General features: G+C 33.7%; 1 protein-coding gene across 1 annotated transcript in view; it reads right to left on the bottom strand.

The window, feature by feature from the left end:
- Positions 1-24,661, bottom strand: part of LOC140046566 (uncharacterized) — a 74,447-nt gene that overhangs the window by 30,787 nt on the left and 18,999 nt on the right. Inside the window, exons 8-16 of the mRNA XM_072091259.1 lie at positions 22,539-22,724; positions 18,760-18,987; positions 12,163-12,396; positions 10,910-11,605; positions 10,366-10,518; positions 9,357-9,585; positions 7,702-7,903; positions 5,305-5,467; positions 2,530-2,847 (exon numbers count right to left, since the gene is read on the bottom strand). Coding sequence (XP_071947360.1) covers positions 2,530-2,847; positions 5,305-5,467; positions 7,702-7,903; positions 9,357-9,585; positions 10,366-10,518; positions 10,910-11,605; positions 12,163-12,396; positions 18,760-18,987; positions 22,539-22,724 — 2,409 coding nt within the window. The remainder of the gene's footprint in view (positions 1-2,529; positions 2,848-5,304; positions 5,468-7,701; positions 7,904-9,356; positions 9,586-10,365; positions 10,519-10,909; positions 11,606-12,162; positions 12,397-18,759; positions 18,988-22,538; positions 22,725-24,661) is intronic.

Genomic DNA, 24,661 nt, shown 5'->3' with positions numbered 1-24,661 from the left:
ATACAGAACTAATTGCTGTAAATTTCCTAGAGTTGTCACTGATAAATACAATTTAACATAACCTACATATAACTTAAAAAATCCAAATGATAAATTGTACGCGAACGCAGTAAAACCAACCAGTTAAATGTTTGTTAAATAATTATTTTACGTCTCCCTGGTAAAATGGTACCCTACGCCCCCATTTTTATGCCTCCATCATTGACAAGCCCCCTCTGTACACACGCCTGCCGGCTATTTGTTTATCATTTTAATGAATGTAGTACGTACGAGTCTAACTCCAAATAAAGATATAGAACACATTTTAAGAAGTGTTGATCTTTTTAATAAGAATCTGATATATACCATGAATCATGTTTTTACATAATATACAGCATAAGCATGTACAATCCAATTTAATTGTCACACAATTGAATTAACAAAGGACAAGGATTTCAAATAAACTGTTACAAATAAACAATTATTAATGAAATAGTTGGGGTATTGTTGGGTCCATGGGAAATCAACAATGTTTAGTAGACTTATTTAATTTGTTATTTAAAGTTGAGGGTAGTTATTTTTTAAACAATTATTGGAATACCATGAAAATAAAGAAAGATATGTTTTATGATTTCTTAATCTCCAAGCAGAAATAATGAAAGCAATTCAATCTGTTCGCTACCGGGAATAAATTGAGATTCGATATAATTGTATTTACTATCACCACAAATTGTGTTTTTTTTTTATTCATATATAATTCATAATTCATACAATTTATATATATTCAAAATCCGAATGTATTCATCGTTAAATAATAATTATTATAATGACCTTATTTCTGTTTTGGGTCATGGTTTTCCTCTTCGGCATTGCCGAATTATTGTTACTCCATCTCCATTGCTACAACCATGGAGAAATCTCCATGCTACACAACACACGTCGCGGAATAATATCGCTTAACATAACGATGTAATTTGACCACCCAAAGCTCGCACGTGGCGTGACGAATTGAGAACGACGAACCCGATGATTCACCCGATGATATGCATGATTGGCCACCAGGGAGCCGAGTCGACCACGAGTTGGAACTGTAGGCAACCGAGCGACGCTCGGTCGTCGTCGGCGGCTGCACTTACTGACCTCTGTCATATTTTATAAAGGAAAACTGCAAACAACATCGTCGATTTGTGAAAATGGCCCCTTGTTTTTTCTAGGCCTACCTAGTAGTATACCTGTTTAGCGTACTTTATTTACTTGCGAAAAACGTTGTTTGAATTTTATCGGTAGCCTAGGCTATCTAATAAATATAGAAATAAATATGATGCTCCTACTACTTATTAATAATTAATACTACTAGACTAGGCCTATCTAATGGCTGGTGCTAGCTAGAGGCCTAGCCCTAGGCCAGAGCCTACGTACGTATTTGTTGTAATGACAATTTAAATGTTTTATTTAGCTCTATTCTACTCATTACTGCTATTATAATTTATAAAATGGCCTAGTTTGTTCGTATATGATTCGTATACGTCCCGTATACGATATTCTTATCATGAATAAACAACGTATACGTTACGTATGCTAAACGTATACGACGCCAACTCTTTGTGGAGCAACAGAGTGGAAATAATGTAAACAGTGAAATCGTATACGATCCGTATACGTCGTATACGTTTTCAGCGTATACGGATCGTATACGGCTTTTTTGCAAAGGGTAAGACACACACTTTCCGGTGACTAAATCTGATGTAGAACAATTTTACAGCAGACGGAGGTATGCACTCTCGGAGTGGCTTTCTAGTTAATATAATATTATACTGTATCTTTGTTTTTCTATAGTTAGTCCTAGGCCTACTGTAAAATAAAAATATATATAGGCCTAAGGCCTACACGGTAAAATAAATATATATAGGCCTAGGCCTAAGCATACTACAGTATTTATGATCTGATTCATGGTATTTTTGAGCAGTGTAGTACTGACGTACTAGTAGTGCCTGGTACGTCGGGCGATACATGTATGTAAATTTCTAACAGTAGCAAATGAATAGCCAATTTTCATTTGAAAAAAATACGTATTTTTGGTTCCTGGATGTAACATGAGATTGATGCGAATACCGCACTACTGCTACCGCTAGACAATCACGTACCTATTGTTTAGATCCCCGATACTATAAACAATTAATAACAAAGACTAAAAAGCCTAGAAAGATAAGCTCCTCCTCTCGTTAATTTGTTAAATAATAAGTGATGGTTTCAACTGTTTTATCCATAACATTTCATTAATTCATTAAACAATCAAACATAAATTTGCACGTGCTGATTGCAATTAACTGACCACCCAACTCATTAACGTTTTGCATATTATTAACGCATTTGAACAGTCTGTTAACGGAGTAAAAACATTTGGGCACGCTCCCTAATATAGAACAAAAATTCAATATTAAGTATATATATATATATTATAAAAAGATATAACGACCACTAAATACAGAATTTTTCTAGCGTGGGTAGGGACAAACAGGATGGTTTTATCACTCATACTATCAAACTTACCAGAAGTGCCTGCTTTGCATGTACATCTGTAGGAACCCACTAAATCATGGCATGTACCTTCATTCATACATGGATTTTCAGCACAGTCATTAATATTTGTCTCACATCTTGTTCCCATAAATCCATTTAAGCATGTACACAGAAAGCTGTTAATAACATCCTTACACAAGCCTCCATTGAGACATGGGGATGATGAGCACTCATCATTGTCAGTCTGGCAGTAGCTCCCAGAGAATCCTGGAGCACAGTGACACTGATGGCTTGTGCCAACGTCTAGACATTGCCCCCCATTCTCACAAAGTTCACTTGCACTTTTTCCTGAAAAATGTATATTTTGTGTTAAAAGGATTTGAATCGACTATTATAATCGCACCGCGGCTTTAGCCAGCTATATTACCAGAGGACTACTCATTCAGAAGCTACATCAAGCAGAAGCTATAGTTCTACGGGTCATGCTCAAATTACAAAACCCCAAGGCACATCTGGGAGAAAAGAGTCTATGAAAACATTTTCTGATAATACAGTATTATCGAGATGCATGTAGACGGTAATCTGTAAAATCTTTTAAAATAAATAATAACTTTATGCTTTCTGTCAACCTAGGCCGGTATTATAATAATTCACTGTCAAATAATCAAAACTTTATGTTGGCTGTCGATCAATAGGATCCAACTGGCCATTTATCACTTGTTAACAATTATCTAGGCTTGATAAATTGACCCCCAGACTTCCTTAGCAATAAAGATAAACTAACATATTAGATATACCCACCTTGGTGGTATTATTTGCTTTGAGTGATTTGAATTAAATAAATAAACAAGAAATATTTCTTACAAAAAAAACCACTCAACATTTTAAAATTAATCATTGTTCTTTCTTCAGATATATTAAATGATTAATTATTAAAAAGATGTCCTTTTTTGTGGGTGTTAGTAATCTGGTTGTATTTCATTGAATAATTGATATTTCTGTTAATTTTTAACAGCATTTCAAAAAAGACATGTGTACCTTTCCAACAATGTATTATAACAAATATTATTCTACTAATTAAAAAATGGCATTTAAAAATGGTCAATTTTGAACTTTAATGTGCTGTGTGTGTGACCTCAACCTGTAAGCATGCAACTGAATACCCTCTAGAGACAACATGACTTTATGGCAGTACAAGTTAGAAATTCTTCTGCAGTCTGTTGATTCGCGTCAACCAATCAAAGTGCAAGAATCCAAAATCGTTCAACCATCAGCCATTATAGACTCTCTTTTCCCATACAATTTTTTGGTCCAGCAGCTGGGACCTATAAATTATAGTCGAGTTTATAAATTCCCAAAACTGTCAGCCTTAGAACTATAGCTACTGCGATGATAAAGCTTCTTAATGAGCTTCTACTCACAGTACACTACTATAGTTTAGTTTATGATTATATTTTTGTTCTGTATAGTAGGCCATACTATATATTTACGTTCCACAAAATGTTTACTATTAATTTAAAAAAATAATTGATAATAAATCATTATTTTTGAAGAACAATAATTTAAGATGTAAAAAAACATGAAAAATGAAGATTAATAAAATCAAAATTTAAAAGTAGGTAATTAGTAGTAATAAGTAGTTATTCACTTCTGTACAAAAAAATAATTATTTCACTTATAAAAAGAGAACAGAAATGTTTAATTTTAACCAAAACTCATTTTACTTTTTTGCTTTTTATTACATTTTTTTCAGTTAAATAAATTTTTTTCGATCCATTTTTTGGGTTAAAGTGAATAACTATTATGTGACATTAAAATGAAACATTTAAAAGCAAATTTGAACAAAAATTTTTAGGGAGGCAATATATCTTTAAACTGTTACATCAACAAACGAGCAGCATTTTTAATAAGAAATATTTCTTGTTGACTTAGTAATTGGAAGATTTAATTTTCATAGTAATAAAAGAAAAGTATAAATGTATAATTATTTAAAATTATCCACCATATACACAGTGACCAGATATGGTAAAAGCAGGTTAAAATATCTCAGTCCCAAAAAAAATGTCTAACAGGTAGAATTTTGCCAAATTCTGTATTTAAAATAAATTTATATCTTTTAATGTTGTAAATTCTTTTACCAGTTTTCACGCTGCTGCTCTAGCCAGCTATGTCCCATGAGGATATATTCATTAAGAAGCTAAAGCAAGCAGCAGTTATAGTATCTAAGGCCGACAGTTTTGCTAATTTGTAAACTTGACTATAATTTATAGGTCCCAGCTGCTGGACCCACAGACTGTGGTTGCATGCCTATACAGGTTAAGGTCACAACAGGTATTTCATCTTTACAGTCATGGAAGAAAATATGAAAGAAAATTATCAGAATCCAATTCTTCAATGAACACATGATATAATTTTGACAGTTTGAAAAGGAAAATTGATCGTGCAAATAATTTTTTACGATTCAACCTATTTTTATTTATTACATATTTATATGGTAACAAAAAGTTGAAAATTGATTGAAAATTGTGTATTTATTATACAATTAACTGGTGAAACAATGGGCATAATGTGATTTATAATTAAATAGCTATGTTAGATTTTGTGTATTTTTGCGATTAACCAACATATTTTTATTTTGTTAAACGTTTCCATTGTAACAAAAACATATTTTCCATAAATTTGATTTGTATGTATTTTTGCGATTAAAGGAAATCTTTTTAATAATTAATCATTTAATGTACATTTATCTAAATATATATCTAAAATGCTTGTAATGAATGATCATGACAGTGATAACTCAGTTACCTGTTCTATTTGCAGCAAGATTACATGAGATTGTAGGCATGTCACATGTTTGTCCACTCCAACCTGCTGCACAAATGCAGTCAAAGAGAGTATTATTGTTACTTTTACATGTAGCTCCATTCATGCACAAATTATGGTCTTGACTACACCAGTTTACTCTCTCCTATAAAAATATTTACAAAATTAAGTTAGTTTGAAAAAAATTTGAATGTTTATAAGTTGAATGGTGGGAATATTTCATGAGTTCAACGATTGACTATAGTCTATTTTTAATGCCAAAAAAAATTGTACAAAATATAAATATAAAGATAAAAATCAATGCAAATGCAACCTGCGCGTACGTTTAGAACAAACTTATTAAAATCTGGGAGAAAATGGGGTATGGATATCAAACAAAATTATATCTTCTTGATTCTAATACACATGTCTGAAATATCATTGTTTGGATTGTAAAATGTTTAAATTTCGGCTTAGAAATAAGTGCGTCTTATACATCTGTGACAAGAAATACTGATATTACAGTCTCTGTTATGGGTACATTTTATACACAGGTGCGACTTGTACCCTGAAATATACGGTACGATCAATCTCACAATTTCATAAAAATGCGCATGAGTTACTCTGACGTCATAAAAAAAATTACATATACAACGTCTATATATTAACCAAGTTATAAGATATTCAATGGGCCCGTTCGGACGGGACTGAAACTACCGTGTACTTCCAACTGTGAGGTCGCGTGTGGCAATTAACTTACGCCTTTGGCTATAAAAAATTAGAAAACCATCTGGACGAAAAATCCACCAACTTTACTGGTTATTTCAATCCCATTCCAATTACACGCTGCCTCGGGGTATAATTAATCAAGCGTTAACGGGATCATGTCAAATCGCGACCTCAAATAAGCTTTCTGATTGTTTAACAATTATTGTTTAAAATGTTCTTTTTCGTTAATGCGAATGTATATCTATTGTTTTGTAAAATTATATATAAATAATCAACTCGTTGGTTTTTTTCCGGTGACCTGAACTTGCGAATCGGTGGCTTATAATGTACATGTAACGTCAGGGAGTTCTGTATTGTGGTAGCCTGGTGTCTGTGAATTACCACATCAACCGTTCGGCTCGCACGATAAGAGGGGTACAGTGCGTGTTAAATGGAATTTTTACAACAATAGTTCGGCTCGCACGATGAATACACGTGGTGATTTTTACAAGAGGGGTACAGTGCGTGTACATTAAATGGAATTTTCACAACAATAGTTCGGCTCGCACGATAAATACACGTGGTGATTTTTACAAGAGGGGTACAGTGCGTGTACATTAAATGGAATTTCCACAACAATAGTTCGGCTCGCACGATAAATACACGTGGTGATTTTTACAAGAGGGGTACAGTGCTTGTACATTAAATGGAATTTCCACAACAATAGTTCGGCTCGCACGATAAACACACGTGGTCAACAAACAACATACGTTAGCAGGATTTTCGATCATTATTTATTTAAAAAGTAAATTGTATTCGATGTATTATAAATATATAGGTCTGGTTGTCGATTGAAAAATAATAATTGAACGATTCGCGCGCGAAACGACATGCAATATCCAGTTGAATTTGTCAACACGCCATGTCAATTGATATGGGTCGACGCACAGAGGGCGCTTTTTGACCTAAGAATTCCGATCTTAATTGGTTTCGTGTCAGCTTACCGGTACTTTGTTTATTCGTACGAACGTCGTATGGGTTTTACCCCAAGGGTAAAAACCAAATAAACGTGTATTTCAATCGCCGTACGAACACGGTCAATGTCTACAAGTTTGAAACAAAACCTGGCAGAAAGAAAGAAAAATATTGAAAAAAAAGTAACAGAACAATCACAAGGGAACAAACTAAAAGTATAAAATAAAATATTCATCCTTTCACCTCTTAAAATTGTTTATACCATCACACTTTTAACATTCATTATTTATATATATATATATATTTCATTTTCGTGTCTTGCAGTGGCAGCTTGGCCAATTTACAGTAATAAGAAAGCTGATTGGTTGTACAGTTTTTCGTTTGTGATTTTACCAGGGACATCGAATTTGACAAGAATGAATTGAGTGGTTAGGGCATGAGCAGATCAATTCCTGTATCGTCATTGAATCGAAAGCTTGCTAGAGCCAAACAACATACTTAATTATGATACTTAATTAACCAGTCAATTGGCAATTATGTATGTTATAATAACTCAACCAAAATTACAAATAAAATGCCTAATTTTTAAAAATACAATAGATTTGACAGTTTAAATGCTAGAGAATATGTAATTTAAATAAAAACTTTTTTTTTGTTTATAAATTATTTCAAAATATCACAAAAAAAACAAAAACAGGACCGACGCAAAATTCTTACCTGACATCTCTCTCCCCAATAACCACTTTGACAATTACAAGTGTATGAACTAAGGCCATCTATACATGTACCACCATTTTCACATGGGTCTGATAGGCATTCATTGACTGATGTTTGACAGTTTGGACCAACATAACCAGTCTGACACACACAAGTATATGAATTGACACCATCATGACAAGATCCACCATATAAACATGAGCTGAAAATATGAATAATATTGTTTAATTTAAATAAACAGAAAATCTTAATATAATTATAATTAAAATGTTATATGAACTGCTGTAGTTGAAAAACATGTAATCTAATACCATGTCAGCTTATTCCCACGATATCTGTTGGCACTATACTGCCACATTAAAGATATGGGCCTATCTTATTGATATTATCACTGTAAGGTAATATTTTTAGGTTAAAATAATCACTTATGCAAAGATACAAATCAGGGTTGGATCCAAGATGTTGGGAAAGGGAAGGGAGGAAAAACAGGAGGTATGGGGATCATCATCCACAAAATAGGATATTTTTGTCTCTTAAAAAGGGCTCCTCTTAATCAGTCTATGCAAATTTTACCGCTATTAACTGCCGCCGACAGCATTTTCAGCCAACGTTTTACTAAGCTGATTGGGAATGTTTATGTGAGCAGATTGATATGTAATAAAGACTAAAAGAACTACAATTTATTGCTTAAAGACACCTTCCTTACGTTTTTTATCTAATTTAAGATCACAAACTATATTTAATGTAAAAATACTACTATATGATCCTATTGCGATAACTTTTTTTGTCTTTAAATGGTTAAAAATGTGAAAAATAAGTCGAATCTAATAATTATAGCGACCCGCTATAAATCCCAAAATGCATTGCGCGCGGATTAATAATTTTTTTTTTTTCTGTAATTCACCCACTTTTCGATCGATCGTGAGGCCAAAACAAATGGAACTCCTAACTTCTCAGCGAAAATACCGGTTTTTCCCCAATTTGTGTTAACGGAGTTAGGCAGAGCATTGTTTCTCACTTTTTATTATAATTTACCACAAAACGTACATTTAAGACAAGGAATGACCTGGTTTAATGTTTTTAAAGTAATATATATGTATTATTTTTACAAAACGTCACAAATTGTAGGGAATGTGTCTTTAAGTCTGCTGCATGTTATGTTCCAGATATAGTGTCTAAAATTGTTGGATTAACCTATCCATCCCATTCCGCAAGTCAAGCAAACACTCCGTGTTTGGCATCGAAGTTTTAAAATATATTTTTCTCAATGGATTTAGTTTATGTTAATTGATATCAATCTTCAGATTTTGATTTATATATTTCTTTATTTTTTCTATTTCTCTAAAATGGCATAACCTGCATTTAGACATGCATCAGAAGTAGAGCATGTCACTTTGAAATTGAGCGACTTACATGCTAATTTTGTGTAGTATTTTGTTACCTTGCGTTTTGTTTACTTGACTGGGCCTACCAACCCTAAACACTATTTTGTTTCTACTGCAGGCCTACATGTGACGGTATCAAAATTCATGAAACATCATAAAGTATTGATTTGTTTGGCAAGTGGGTAAAGCTTGTGTGTTGTATATTGGGAATTAGCATTTACGTTAATGTTTACATGATCATACAAAAACTCCTTAATTTCAGTTTTTTACCTTGGTGTACAGTCGTCATCATTAGTTTGGCAATAAACGCCACTGAATCCAACTAAACATGTACATGTGAAGCTGTTGACATAATCATTGCATGTAGCGCCATTTTCACACGGGTTACTTGTACACTCATTCTTTTCTTCCTCGCAGTTTTTGCCAACAAAGCCACTGATGCATTCACAGGAGTAATCAGCTGTACCATCCATACATGTACCACCATTTGTACATGGATCTGATGGTTATAACAAAAATAAAAATTACAGTTGAAATACAAATAGTATAATAAATTAATAATAATTAATAGTTGTGTGTCAGTTGAACACAATTCTATTTTGAAACTAGAGAGGGCATAATTTCAGACCTCCAAATTTTTAAAGTAAGAAATTCAATCTAATCTCCCACTTGCACAGTTTATATTCTATAGGGCTATGTTTTTCTTGGAGCATCCATGTGATGTTGATTTAAAAATCATATTAACCCTATCTTATTCAGATAAATCAAGTTTAACTTCTCTGTACGTGCGGTATACATGTTCTGAGTGTTCATTCTTACAAATAAAACAATTTATAAGCCAGTTATATGATGCATGTTTATTATTGTTACTTCGTTGTGGCCTAGGATCAGTGATTCTACACCATGTCATGCCAGTCCTTGGCTGGCTTTGTGCTCTTTACATAGTCGGCCAGGTATCATGGTCACTGTGTTTTTTATGTTTAGCGATTTCTGATCAATAAACATCTCATTCTACAATCATCTAATAATATATCTAATAATATCTATATAATATTAATCATCTTCCTTTACTTGTGCTAGGCATGATAAACAGGAATTTTGAAATTTGTAAGTAATTTTAAAAAAAGTTAAGACTAGTGAAAAGGGGTGAGAGCTTGATCTTTGGTGAAAAGATGTGGGAATTACAATTTAGAAATAAAGCAGTATTTCTATAAAAAATAAAAAGAACAATGAATTTGGTTTGGAAAAGTTAGGAAAATAAAAACCATCTTTTACTAACCTGGAAAGCAATCATCAATATTTTCAGTACAATGAATTCCAGTGTAACCTTCTCTACAAAGACATTGGTACGATCCATAGGTATTGTTACAGAATGCACCATTACGACAAGGTGAGTTGACACACTCATTTATGTCTCTATCACAGTAATTACCTAATAATACAAGAATTTAACCAGATTACTTTACTTACTTACATACAGTATCAAACAAATTGAATTGCATGAAATTTAAAATGTTTTTAAAAAACTTCCCTTTCCCATATGCTTTAAATATTCAAAAAGAATTCCCCTGAGAGTATAAAGTTCTCCTGAGAGTATTATTATTTACCTAGAGACTTTTATTAGTAATTTTAACTGGTGAAACTAGGCTTAAAGCTCTCGAGTTTATTTGCTTCCTACATTCTACATCTAGTAGAAATTATTTGTTTACTGACAATTATGTATCATGAAATAAAATGAGTGAATGTTTATCAAATAGCCTTTTACTTTTCTTATTCCAAAAAAAAATTAATCTAATCATAAAAATTCTAATCGTCTACTTTACCTGTAAACCCAGGCCTACAAGAACAGATGTAACCGTGTTGCGATTCATATGGATTACAAATGGCTCCATTACGACAATTATTATCAGTACATGGATCAGTCACGATACTGCATGTCACTCCAGAGTATGGTCCTATACAAGCACACTCAAAACCATCAACTTTATCAATACAATTTCCTCCATTATTACAGGGATTCGGTGTGCAATCATCATCATTGATCTCACAGTTAACCCCCGAATAACCAGCAGGGCAGCGACAATAGTAATGATCAAGTGCAATATCACTAGTACAAGTTCCACCATGTTGGCATGGGTTTGAAGAGCATTCCTCAATGTCTACCTCGCATTGTGTTCCGCCATATCCGCTGACGCATAAGCATGAGTATTGTCCAAGGCTATCAACACAAGTACCACCATTACGGCACGGATTACTTTCACATTCATCGCCCTCAGTGCTACATCTTGGATCTGTAAACCCACGAGCACAAATACACTTGTAGCCATTTATTTGGTCAATGCATGTACCATCATTGACACATGGACTTGAGAAGCATTCATCATTGTTCATTTCACAACGAATTCCTGAGTATCCTGCAATGCATGTACACATGTAGCCATTGATATTGTCTATGCATGTAGCACCATTCAAGCAGGGATTGCTAGCACATTCAACCAAGTTAATTTCACAATTTACACCTGTAAGTATATCAAAAGTAAAACATGTAAACATTAAAGGAATTAAGAACCATACATCCTTAGGGTTATTTAAATCAGAACTTCATAGGAAGTATATTCAGCAAAACGCTATTATGTAAATGGTTTTTAACTCAATGAAAGGCCCCATTGGAAATCAGTTTTTAACTGTTTGGGCTTACCCTGGGTAAACAAAGTAATAATAATAATAATAATAAATGCTAGGAATTTGGTCCAAGGAGTAGAACAGTTATAAATGGTACACTATAAAGGTGGGATTCCAATTGCATAATATTCATCGCCAACTGGATATATTTGCACAATGTTTTGTTTTTACAAAAAGCGTGCAATAGTACCTCCAATCGTTAAAATAGGAGAAAATAACGCATGCAATACGAAATCAAATGGTAATATAAGGTGTGTTAATATAAAATATAAAGATGGATTACAAAACATCTAGCATTATTTGTCATCTAGGCATTGTCTCAATGTTTATTTTATTACAACATCCTAACAAAATAATTTAATAATTTTTAAGCATGCAAGAAATACTAGCTTACCAGTGGTTCCATCTAAACATGAACATCTGTACTCCTTAAGTAAATTTATACATTGACCACCATTAATACAAGGATTACTGTCACATTCATCCACCTCGATGTCACATTCAGGTCCTTCATACCCGTCCTCACAGTTACATGTGTATGAGTAAACACCATCAATGCATTCGCCATAGTGACAAGGATGGGTGTCGCATTCATTTATATCAGTTTGACAGCTATCACCAGTATAACCTAAAAATATCATATTGTCATAATATAGTATTACTATGATAACAACCCATTCTACATTTAGGTATTATTTTAATTTTAATAACATTAAAACAACACAACATGGTTGCATAGTGTATCCATGAATGCACTAAATATAATTTACAGGTTATACGTTCAATCTTGACAGTGAAATTTATTTGTTAAAGTAAAAAAACCATGGGTGACAGTTTGAGAACTCTTTTCACAATCTATCTTGAGTACAACATTGAAAAAGACAAAAATTCAGGGAGGGAACGAATTACTTGTCCCCATTACGATGTTTTTTGTGCTCTCACAACATCTCTATATCACTAAGGCTAGGCTGTTGAAAGTGAGACGTAAAACTTCCTTTATTGCGACTTTTAATTATCGACCAAATAAATGAATGGCAATTTTGGTAAAAAGGATGAAATTTAACACGTCCACCCAAGAAGTATTGTTAGCAGAAACGGGGTACTAAAAAATACGGTATAAAAAATACCGTATTTTTATACCGTATTTTGAGCAGTTGCAGCAGAAACAGGCCCTTATTATTATATCAACAATAGCATTTAACTTGGGCGTGACTGATAGCAGATCACACTGGTTCAATATGCTAACAGTTTCAATAGTGTATTGGTTTAAGGCCTATAACATTTGTTAATATGATATTGTCATTATAATATTTTAAAAAACAATTACAGAAAAATACTGTCCGCCAACGATAACAACAAAACAAATTTCAAAAATCATTCTTGAAGGCAATAACAGAACTTTGACCTTTGGGTGGACTATCCTAAGGTCGATCCTGGTAACAAGGGATTATTCTACCCTTATGGCGTTACCATTCATAGTCTTTAAGGTATGCTGGCATTTTTACAAGTCTGCCACTTGTTTTTTCTAGAAGAGCTTTTGCTTGCTTGACAGAATTTTCTGCAAGGCCATTGGATTTTGGATACTCCGGGCTTGAAGTTATATGTCTAATACCCCAATCTTCAACAAACTTTGCAAACTGGTGAGATGCATACTGTCCGCCATTGTCGGTTATTAACAAACTTGGTATTCCATGGGTGCTAAAGCTTCGCTTTAGTTTTACAATCACACTTTCACGTCTCATATCATGCAGTGAGTTGAAATCAAACCATCCAGAATATGAGTCGACAATGACAACATAGTGTTTGTTGTTCCACTCAAGGACCGATGCTACGATCTGCCAAGGAAGATCAGGAATAGGGTGCAATTTCAGTGGTTTTAGTGCATTGCATATTTTACAGTTCTCTACAAATTTGTGTATGTCACTATGCATTGTGGGCCAGTAAACGATGGCCCTTCCACGCCTCGTCGCTTCTACCCCAATATGTCCACCATGAAGGACTTTAACATATTCCTGTTGCAGTGATTTGGGAATCATGGCTTTGTGAGACATCATTATAATATTATCTTGAACTGTTAGTTCGTCTCTGTATGGAAAGAATTTCCAAATTTTGATCGTTTTGAAGCTGCATTTCTTCGTTTTTGATTGTAGCTGCTTTTAATTCGTCTTTTCGTCGCTCTGATATTTGTGATAGTGTCATTACCTCATATTCAAGATTAATGTGTTCTGTTGACTTGCAGGGTGCCCTTGACAGAGTGTCTGCCAGGTGTAATTCGGAACCTCTTTTGTAAACAAGTGTAAAATCGTAGCGAAGAAGTTGCATCATCATCTTTTGAAGTCTTGCCGGGGCCTTGTGTAAAGGTTTTTTCATTATGGTTACACAAGTGGCTGATGGTCTGTTTCGATGGTAACATGCTTTCAATAGATGTAAATTTTGTCGTATCAAACAATACACAATACTTAATAGCTCTTTTTCGATTTGTGCATAGTTTTGTTCTGTGCTTGTCATTGTTCTTGAGGCAAAGGCGATTGGTTTTCGTTCTTGTAAGCAACCACAACCCAGTCCATACTTTGAAGCGTCACAAGTTAGTGTGATTTCTTTATTCACATCGTAAAATGCAAGGACTGGTGGGGAGATTAACTTTTGCTTTACTCTTTCAAATGAGCTTTGATAATGTGGTTCCCATTTCCATATAAAGTCCTGACGAAGCAGCTCTCATAGTGGGGCTTTCATTTCACTGTAGTTGGTGTCTACAAACTTGGACAGATAGTTTAGCATTCCCAAAAACCTGTTCAGCTCGGTTTGGTTTTCAGGTGGTGGTATTTTAACAATTGCTTGGACTTTTGTCGGGTCTCGTTTGATTCCATCTTTAGTTATTAAGTGTCCAACGTAAGACACTTGGCTTGTTCTGAATCTGCATTTGGCCTTGTTCAGTTTTAGGTTTACTTCTTTGATTCTAGTAAAAACTTTGTCTAACTTCTCATTGCGATCAGCCATGTCAATTCCTCCTATTAGAAGGTCATCCACTATTATTTCGCCTGGGTATCCTTCGAAGAGTGTCTCCATTGCCCTTTGGTATAGTTCACTTGAATCTTCCTAGTGGAGTGTTAAAACAGGTCAGGTTTGTTGATTCATCATCGAGTGGAATCTGCCAAAAGGAGTTTTTAGCATCGAGCACAGTAAAAACCTTACAGTTTGTAAGATTCGTTGTGGCTTGTTCTATTGTACGCATGAGGTGGTGTGGCCTTTTTAAGGCTTTGTGTAGATCACAGATACATAATCTTATGTCATCAGTGTTTTTCTTTTTGGTTGCACACATTGAAGACACCCAATCGGTGGCTTCTTCTACTGGCGTTATAACACACCTGTCTTTCTCTAAAGCTCAGTTTTTACTTTTTTTGGGCACAACTTTTCCTTCAAAACTTAGTTGGTTATGTCTCCTAAAGGTCTCGCCCATATTGACACCATGTAAACTATTGTAGAAATAAGACGAGTAGACCATAATGACATTTAATACTAATCAGTTTATTATTTAACTCTTACGATCATGTGCGTATGTCTGGGGATTGTATGACAGCATATCGTGACCCGTATAATAAACAACTTTGAGAACATCAATGTTCTACAAACCGACTCATTTGTCATATTCGAGTGTACCGTTGAGTAGTTTTTCCGTTGAGTATTCTTTAACGGAGTATTTTGAGCGTTGAGATTGTCATTAAAGAAAAAGCTTTCATTGTCAACGTTTTCTATTCGAATGACTTTCTGTTAAGCACAAATTTACAATTCGAATACAAAAAGTACTCAACGAATCTTTACGTTGACAACGAAAGTTCCCAATACGAATTATTGCCATTTTATCAGTGTTTATTGATTCTAGACGTAGGTGGCAGCATACACGATTTTGTTACTATCAAATATCTAAGTTAGTTATATCAAGCGTGTATTATTATATTATTCTGGGAGATGGATACATTACAATTAACTCTCCCCTGTTAAATTCAAAAGTGGTTTAAACATTTAGTTGTGCTCTTATGCTGTTCAGAATTATCAGATGAATATGTTTTTTTTTTATAACTTCAAAACAATTTTTAACAGTGTACTGCGTGAATAGGCTGAAGTGTGATACGAGTTCATATTGTGATTCTGTTAAGCTTCGAATAAAGTTCAAAATCAAATCAACAAATTTCTTTGCGAGTCTTTCTTTAAATTTCTGTTTTCAATCTTTTGGGTTTCCTAATTACCCTTTTTCAGCGTCTATGTTCGCTCTCATTTAAAGTTACACAATGTTCATTGTCCGTAGAATGACACCTTAGATTTTATGAACTTGCATTTGCTTTTGTTAAGGCTGAGGCCATGATTGCTTAGTTGCGTTAGTACTCGCTCTATATTTTTTAGATGTTCCTCATCTGTCCTTCCTGTGATGATCATATCATCCAAGATTACCTTAACTCCATCGATGCCCTGTAGGATCTGTTCCATCGTTCATTACCATATGCCTGATGCTAGTGTTATACCGTATGGCATTCTGTTGACTTTGTATAGTCCTTTATGTGTGTTGATGGTTAGTAGCTCTTTTGCTTCCTCTTCCATTTCCAAATGTTGGTAAGCGTTTTTGAGGTAGAGTTTACTAAATGTCTCTGCATTAATTAGTTTAAAAAATGTCTTCGATCTTGGGTAGCAGGTACCTGTCCATGGTAACTTAATCACTTGCAACCATTCTCTACTAAATAGTTGAGGACCACCCTCGTTGACAATGTATAAGTTGGCTTTGTGTTTCTGTTCATTGTACATTATATTCACACTGAGCTGGCCTCTCGCTTTTGTGCGTTCACCAAAATACATTTGAGTGCATGTTTCCAATCGTGTGTTCGCAAAATACCGCTTGCAGTGTTTTGTTGACATAATCGACAGTCCAGATTCGGTGTCTATTTCCATTTCCACTTCGACGTTAATTATTGTCCTTATCCATATTGATTCATATATTATGATGAGAAGAAACTTTGTTTATTTCATTCAATCTCTTCATCACTGTCGTTATCGACTGTAGGGACCTTTTTTGATTTTAATTTTTGAACATCCTTTTGTTTTTGCATGCAACCCGTATATGCCCTCGTTTTCCACCGAATCTGCAGTCTCCCTTTAAAAATTAGCACTTTCTGGGCCAATGTCCAGTTCCATTGAATCTATAGCATTGCACCTGGCTAGCATTACCTGTGTACCTAGCCTCTGACTGCGACATAGTGTGTGCTGGTTTGTGTATGTTTTAACTCCTCTGCGTCCTTGTTCATTGTCTCCATAGCAACAGCGATTTTCACTGCTTTTTGTAGAGATAGGTCGGCTTCCGCTAGCAACTTCATCTGTATCGCTGTTGTTTATTCCACATACTAGTCTGTCTCGCAGACTGTCTTCTAGATTATTGGCAAATTTGCAGTATTTGCTAGTTTCTTCAACTCCACCAGGTATCCCTGTATGTTTTCACCAGGCTTCTAATCACTTTTGTGAAATCTACCTTTCTGCTATTAGCAGTGGCTTCGGGTTGAAATGCTCTTCTAGTTAGTAGTTGTGTTAATTCATTATATTGTTTCGTTTTTGGCAATGCCGGTGACCATAGATCCTTTAATAGTGCGTAAGCTTTCGGACCTACCGCTGTTAGCAGTGTCGCTACTTTTCGGTTGTCATGCACCTAGTTTGCTTCCATGTAAGCCTCTAGTGGCTCTGGCCATTCTTCTGTGTCATTATCAAACGTGTTTAATCGGCCTGTTGACGGCATATTTGATCTCATTAGCTGTCTACAAATACTCACAGAAGTTTGTTATTGTTCCTTATTTAATCCTCGTCGCCAATTTTGTAGGATATAGAGTTTATCTGTGTTGTTTTATACACATGACACTGACTCATTATCACCATTTTATCAGAGGGTTTATTTATTCTAGACGTAGGTGGCAGCATACACATTTTTGTTATTATCAAATATTTAAGTTAGTTATATCAAGCGTGTATTATTATATTATCCTGGAAGATGGACACATTACATCACTAAACTATATAATCACACTTACAAACAACGGAATTTGGCAAGAAAATGTTACAAAATAAATCATTATACCACTAGAAGAAATTAAACACACAAAGTTGTTAGGAACACAGGACTAAAGTACCATTTCACAGGTAGACTTACATCAATATTCTCAGGTTATATTGGAGACAAATTTGGGTTTGTTAAAGGCAAAGTACAAGAGATGCTATAGGCATTTTGTATGTAATGAAAAGTCACTAAAACATGGCAATGAACTATATATCTGTGGATTATGAAAACAGCTTTTTGGTAGGATTAATTGGTTAAAAATGATGCATATTTTGGAACACATTGGTGATTACAGAAACAGGTATTCAATATGGGAGTTATATATGAACCAAGCTGCAGTAATTATGATAGATGGAGAGTTATCAGAACTAGCAAAGATTGGTAGAGGAGTCATGCAAGGATGAAGTGTATCGACTAATTTATATAATATAAGAGGAGTTTCTACTCGCAAAAGCACTGGCAAACTGTACTGAAGGAGTGAAAGTCGGAGGAATACAAAAGAATTACTGACGACAAGGCAAATACTAATGATGCTCTTCAGATATTAATGGATAGAATAAATTAAGCAGGGAAAAATTATGGAATGAAGATCAATAATAGGAAAACTAAATTCATGTTTGTTACCAGAGTTAAATATATTGATGAAGAGTTGATAGAACAAGTAGAAACAAGATAATAAGGATAGGAATGGTATAAAAGGAAATGGCAGATGACAAGGTAGGTAGCATGTCACGGAATACTTTGGAGAAACTTCACCGAGCAGCCGAGGCGAAAAAGCCATAAGACTATTCGGTGGAACGGCGTTAAGTTATTATCCTTGGAAATAATTAACATACTTGTACAACTTGGGAAAGGAATAATGTTAATTAACATTAAATTCCAAGAGATTATTATCTTCCTTACCATTTTTGCAATAACAAATGAATGAGTTGGTGGAATCTTCACACGTCCCTCCATTAAGACATGGCTCCGATAAACATTCATTAACATCATTTTCACAGTTGACTCCTATGAACCCTGATGCACATTGGCATGAATAACTAGCAAGGGAATCTATACATTGGCCTCCATTCTGGCAGGGCCGGCTGTCACACTCATCTATTTCAGATTCACAGAATTCACCAGCATATCCTAAGAATATAGTCATATGTATTATTAACTGTTAGTCAAACAACTAAATTCTTTTTTTATATATCTATATAATGCTTAAATGGTAAGTATGAGAAAATCCTCACATTTACAGATAACACAATTTCAATACCATCTGTTTTAAATTTATTTTCTTAAATATTAAATGTATGATCGAGTTTATATCGTACATTCATTTTTCAGTTTAAAACCGTGTTTTGATCACAAATATGTAAAATAGAAAGGTAATGTCTCAAAAATTCTATTCTTTTAGTAGCAAAATGTACAGCATTAATCTCGAAAAGAAGCCCATCATGAAAAGAAGCCCACCCAAAATATTACAAAAATACATATATTATTTTCTTGATTTCTTGAAAACAAAAAAATAATCTTTACTTATGCAAAAATCATAAATCATTATTTAGTGCTAGAACTACAAATTTGACAACTTTTAACACAATTATTTCTTGGTTAACAGTCATCGAATCATTGATGCAGCTTTATAGTAATAGTTCTAAAACTTTACATCAAACAAACAATACATTTTTCCTAAAACAGAAATGTGTTTACTTGGGCAAGAGCAAAACCATATTGTGTGCGTTAAACATAATTTTATAACTGTTTTGATGTTAAAAATGAATATCAGTAAATGAATTAAATGCGAAATGAACTTTAGCTACAATTCAAACAAAATTTTTTTGGTTCAATACTAAAGGTTAATACTAAATGTATTTCCCTATACTTCAATACAATAACTAAAATTGTGCACTAACATTCAGCTTCTGACTAACTTTTCTAATTATTTTAATACATTTACAAAGGTTACTAGGAACACAAGCTATGTTCTTTCTAATTTAGTTTCCCTTAAAATAAACTTTGTCACATACTCTTTCAAATTTGTTGCAATTATTTAGGTTATATGCATTATCATGAATTTCAGGACATATTTCATCATATGGCAATATAATTACGTGCGTAGCGCATATAACGCATGCGTACACGCGCTTAAAATTGTTTTAATTGAAATTAGAGTATGTTTCAGGCAATTTCAAGCGTTAAAAAAATTGCCATGAGTGCGCAAATTTTTGCACACGCACTGCGCGTTAAACGTTGATGCGCACTCTTTTCATGCCGAAACTTTCCCTCTTACCACTCTACCCATCAAATGATGCTTTAGACGGGTACTGTAACCAGGTTTTGCCTGAGTCTAATCGATCTAATCGCATTACACATCAAAAGCCTAGGCCGCGCGACCTTACGAAGTGTCAATAAATCACTGGGAAAATGTGTCCGATCAAATTACTCTCATGGTCAAATGAAGTGACTGAATGTTTGAAAATGTGTTTTTCTATAAAATAATAGTAATACCATTTGTTTAACCATGAATAAGAATAAAAAGAAAAAGTGATATATCAGCAATTTCAAATCGTAAAAATTGATTAATTCTACGCGAAGTTAGAATTCGTTGAAAAATCACGATTTCCAGGCTGTGGAGAAAATCGAGCCGGCCAGAGAGACGACACACGAGGTCTTGGCATATGAATATTTTACAAGCGTGGTACAGTGATTTGTTTTTGAATTATCATGTATTAATATTAATAATAAAATGTCTTTAAAAACAATACTGTATGTAGTTTTTAATACCTTTGCCTTTATTTAAGATGTATTAAAATATAAAATCAAACTATTAATTTTGTTTACAGTATATACATTACTACTTTATTGTAGCGTAGGTATTATGTTCGTACAAAAACAAAAACAATTTCGTCATCATAAACAACAAGGCGAGGGGTCGCGACAAAACACGTGTGATGTGGGCTTTCCATCATGTGTACAGTGTTTTGAAAATAATGCCGAAGAAAGCCAAGATGAGGCGAAGAATTCATATAAAAAAAATGAATATTTTAGGCCAGGCCTAGTAGTGGTATTATGTCATGGAAGTCACTCGCTCGAGTATGTAAATAAAACCTTATTTAACACATTTTGTTACAGTTAATCCGATATTTAGCCTAGGAGTTCCACGTATGGACTGCCATGTATCTTCGTTAGATTTTCGTAGGCTACGATATGATGGATTGAAATAGTACTTAATTACAATCGACCTTAGCCTAGCAATAAGGCCGGCCAAGCCTATACCGATCGTGAGAAGTCGTTTCGTCCTATTATAAATATGTTGTTATATAAATGAATAAATATTTGGATTTTGTTACTTTATATTCGTTTCAGTTCTATTTTGTTGAGTGTTTTGGTTGCTGCCTTTTTTTTAATGTTCAGTAAAAAAATTCACAGGAAATACCTAGATAGCTTACATGCTTTAATCCATTTAGCATTTAATGGGGTCACATGCTGAGTAAAGTCATTAAGGCTGTCACGATCAAGGACAGACAAAACCTGGTTCAAAAGTTGGAAATTTGGTAAGAGGGAAAGTTTCCTCATGTTGTTCGATTTCTGTTAATCTTTAATAATATCGTCATATTTTATTCACTTTTCAACGCAAAATTACGTTATACGAGCACGTCAAAAGTGACAGGCTACGCACATGTAAGTTAAAAAAATGGTGAAAATATGCTAAATTTTAAAATTAATAAAGATCGTCAGAATGCTCGGGAACACCTATTTTTTATTTCATTTTCTTGAAGTGTATGTATCATATGTATGATTTATTATTAAATTAAGAGAACTAAAGTTGATTAAGTCATCATTAATTGCATATTAAATTTAAAAAAATTAATTTTGACAATCAAACAAATTATGACATTTTCTTAGGCCAAAATAACAAACTTAACATTAACTTTCTTCCTTCAAAAGTTCATATTATTAAAGTTAAAAGTATATATATAGTTTGTCAGTGCATCATTTTTTTAAATTTTTAAATATGTCATCATAGTAAAAAATTATAATTCATTGCGGTATGTAATATCTGCACCAAAGTGGTGACTGCATAGTAAATACACGGAGGAATTTTTCTACAAATTTTATTCAGTTGTGTATGGCTCAGTGGTCTGTGCTCGTGTCTATGGCATTCAAGGTACCGAGATTGAGTCTCACCTTGGGAAACGAAATAAGATTTTTTTGTTATTATCAGCATTGTTTATTCAATTTATTTTTAAGTGTATAGATTATACACATAATTTATAATGAAATCTAGATAAAAAGTAAGTAATGTCTTTATTACTATGTAACAATGTGGTTTATGACATTGTACGCAGAGGGATCTTTGGTCGGATTGTGATACGGGCTATCATATATTATAAATAATTAAAGATTCTGAGAAAATTAATAAATCAATATATCTTTGAAAAATTAATTATCTTTATATAAATCAATGCATATAACCTATAAATCGCCATAGTGACGAATTAAATCTAGTTAACAATTTGATATTGTGAGAACATTTAAATAGTAAAAATATCAAAATCAAAAATAAAGTGAATGTTCTATGAATGTTTTCTGGAAAGTATTTCATTACTTTTTTTCCCTTGTGATTTTGAAAACTATATAAATTATATTTAAGTATAAACTAAGAGGCAAAGGCACTTTGAGCTTTGACTTACCTCTTAAACAGACACAAAAGAAGTTTCCAATACGGTTTAAGCATGTTCCATGATTCACACATGGATTTGATGCACACTCATTGGTATCTTCCTCACAGAATAAACCTTCATAGCCTTCAACACATGAACAGTGGAAAGAGCCAAATGTATTCTCGCATGTTCCTCCATGTTCACACGGATTTAGATCTGCAAATATTATTTTTTTAAAAGGATAACTTAGCTGTAACATTGTATCACACTAAGTTCCATGGTTAGAATATGCTTCATGAGGCTTATTTCTGCTGCATGTCAAAATATTTTATAATCATACAGCATTTATAATCCTCCTCTTAAGTACATTGCTTACTTTTTGATTGAAAAGAACATCAGCCCATACCCAAGATACATATCCTATATAAAAAGTGCACATACATAACAATACTGTATTATAACACACCGTATCATTATTGCAATTCCATTGGTTAATTACGCATCACATAGTGTTAATTATTTTGCCCTATCAAAATGGGGTAAAAGTCTATCAAATTGACCAGAATTGTCAATTATTATCCCTGGGAAGGGGCTGGGAGCTTGGGGTGGGGTTGTAGGCCTATCATCATGACCGAAACTGTACTGGGAATGTTTTAAACTACATTTGAAAACTGCCACGACGGTCGGGTTATGGGTTGGGGGTGATGACAAACATAATTGTTACTGGAAACGTCTAACGCCCGTATTCTTAAACCGGACTTTAGTCGTAGTTCGAAGTTCGACTTGGAAAAGTCGTAGTTCGAGCTATTACTTCAAATTCGATTAAAAAACGAAGTAGTCGAAGTTTGCAGTTCGACTTAATGAAGTCGAGCTTTTAGTCGAGTTGCACACGTCTGAGTAACAAAGGCTATACATTGGCCAATGACAAGAGAGTATTTGAGGAGCAGACGAAATTTTGTGCATTGATATCACTTTCCATTTCTTACAACACTTTTTACGCATCAGGACTATATACATGAAAAATAATTTTAATCGTTAATTATTAGAACAATATCAGTATTAATTTAACAGTGAAGTATATTTGATTAACAACAAATAAAATCTTAAAAATATATTTAGGAACCATGGCGGTACGGTAACTTTTATATTTTCTAGGCCCCCAACAAAGTATGATCGCCACGAACCACGCACTTCATAGCGTGACAAGAAAGCGCTAGGCCCCCTAAATATTCCATCGCGTGGTGAATTGCCGCATCTCCCATTGTCGCTATGGCGTGACGTAGCTCAAGTCGGACTTGCGCGAAGAAAATAATGTAATTTGTATACAGTTGTAAATAAAGATGATTTTCATTATTATAATTTATACCAATGTATATTTAATTAAGCTAATATAAATATAGATATTTCATTCTTCAATATCTGGCCAATATAACAACTCAATGACTGTTACGTTTTTTATAAACATCGTTTAAAACCATTTAGTCGACCATTTAGTCTGCCCCCTCCAGGACTAAAAAAAATCGATCAAAATCCGTCTCGATTTAGTCGAGGTTGGCCTGATTTAGTCGGTGATTTAGTTGAAGTTCGGTTTATGAATTAAAATGACGTCATTTTTTTAGTTTTAGCTCGAACTACGACTAAAGTCCGGTTTAAGAATACGGGCGTTAAACACATCACCCAGTATCTGGGATGTGTTGTTGGGAGGGGGTATGAGAAGGGAGCGGAAATACTGGCGTAATGACATAATTGGAATTGTACTGGGAAGAAAAAGGCTGGGGGCTAAAGTATCAAAATTAGATATCTTAATTATCCGAATATGACACAAATTCATGTACACATTTTACAACATACCTAAATGATAAGCCTATCATAGCTATGTATACTCCTCTCATTTGGAAGCTAAAATTTGTCCTGGGAAGAATTTGTTTTTAAAAAGGAGCGTGGGGTGGTGTGAGGTTGGTGAATAGTGAGATACTAGCGTCAAGTGTTATGTACTGAGAGGGCTATAAACTTATTCTGAAATCCACCCTGGAGCGGGTATAATTGCTAGTATATCATAAGCATTAATTATTTGTATACTAATTTGTCACTGTGTCTATATAAATTGAATAGATTAATCAAAAGTGTTTTTTATGAAATAGTCTTTCGAAATA

This window comes from Antedon mediterranea, chromosome 4 (assembly GCF_964355755.1).
Source record: "Antedon mediterranea chromosome 4, ecAntMedi1.1, whole genome shotgun sequence".
Classification (NCBI taxonomy): Eukaryota; Metazoa; Echinodermata; class Crinoidea; order Comatulida; family Antedonidae; genus Antedon; species Antedon mediterranea.
This window is presented reverse-complemented; position numbering and strand designations above follow the sequence as displayed.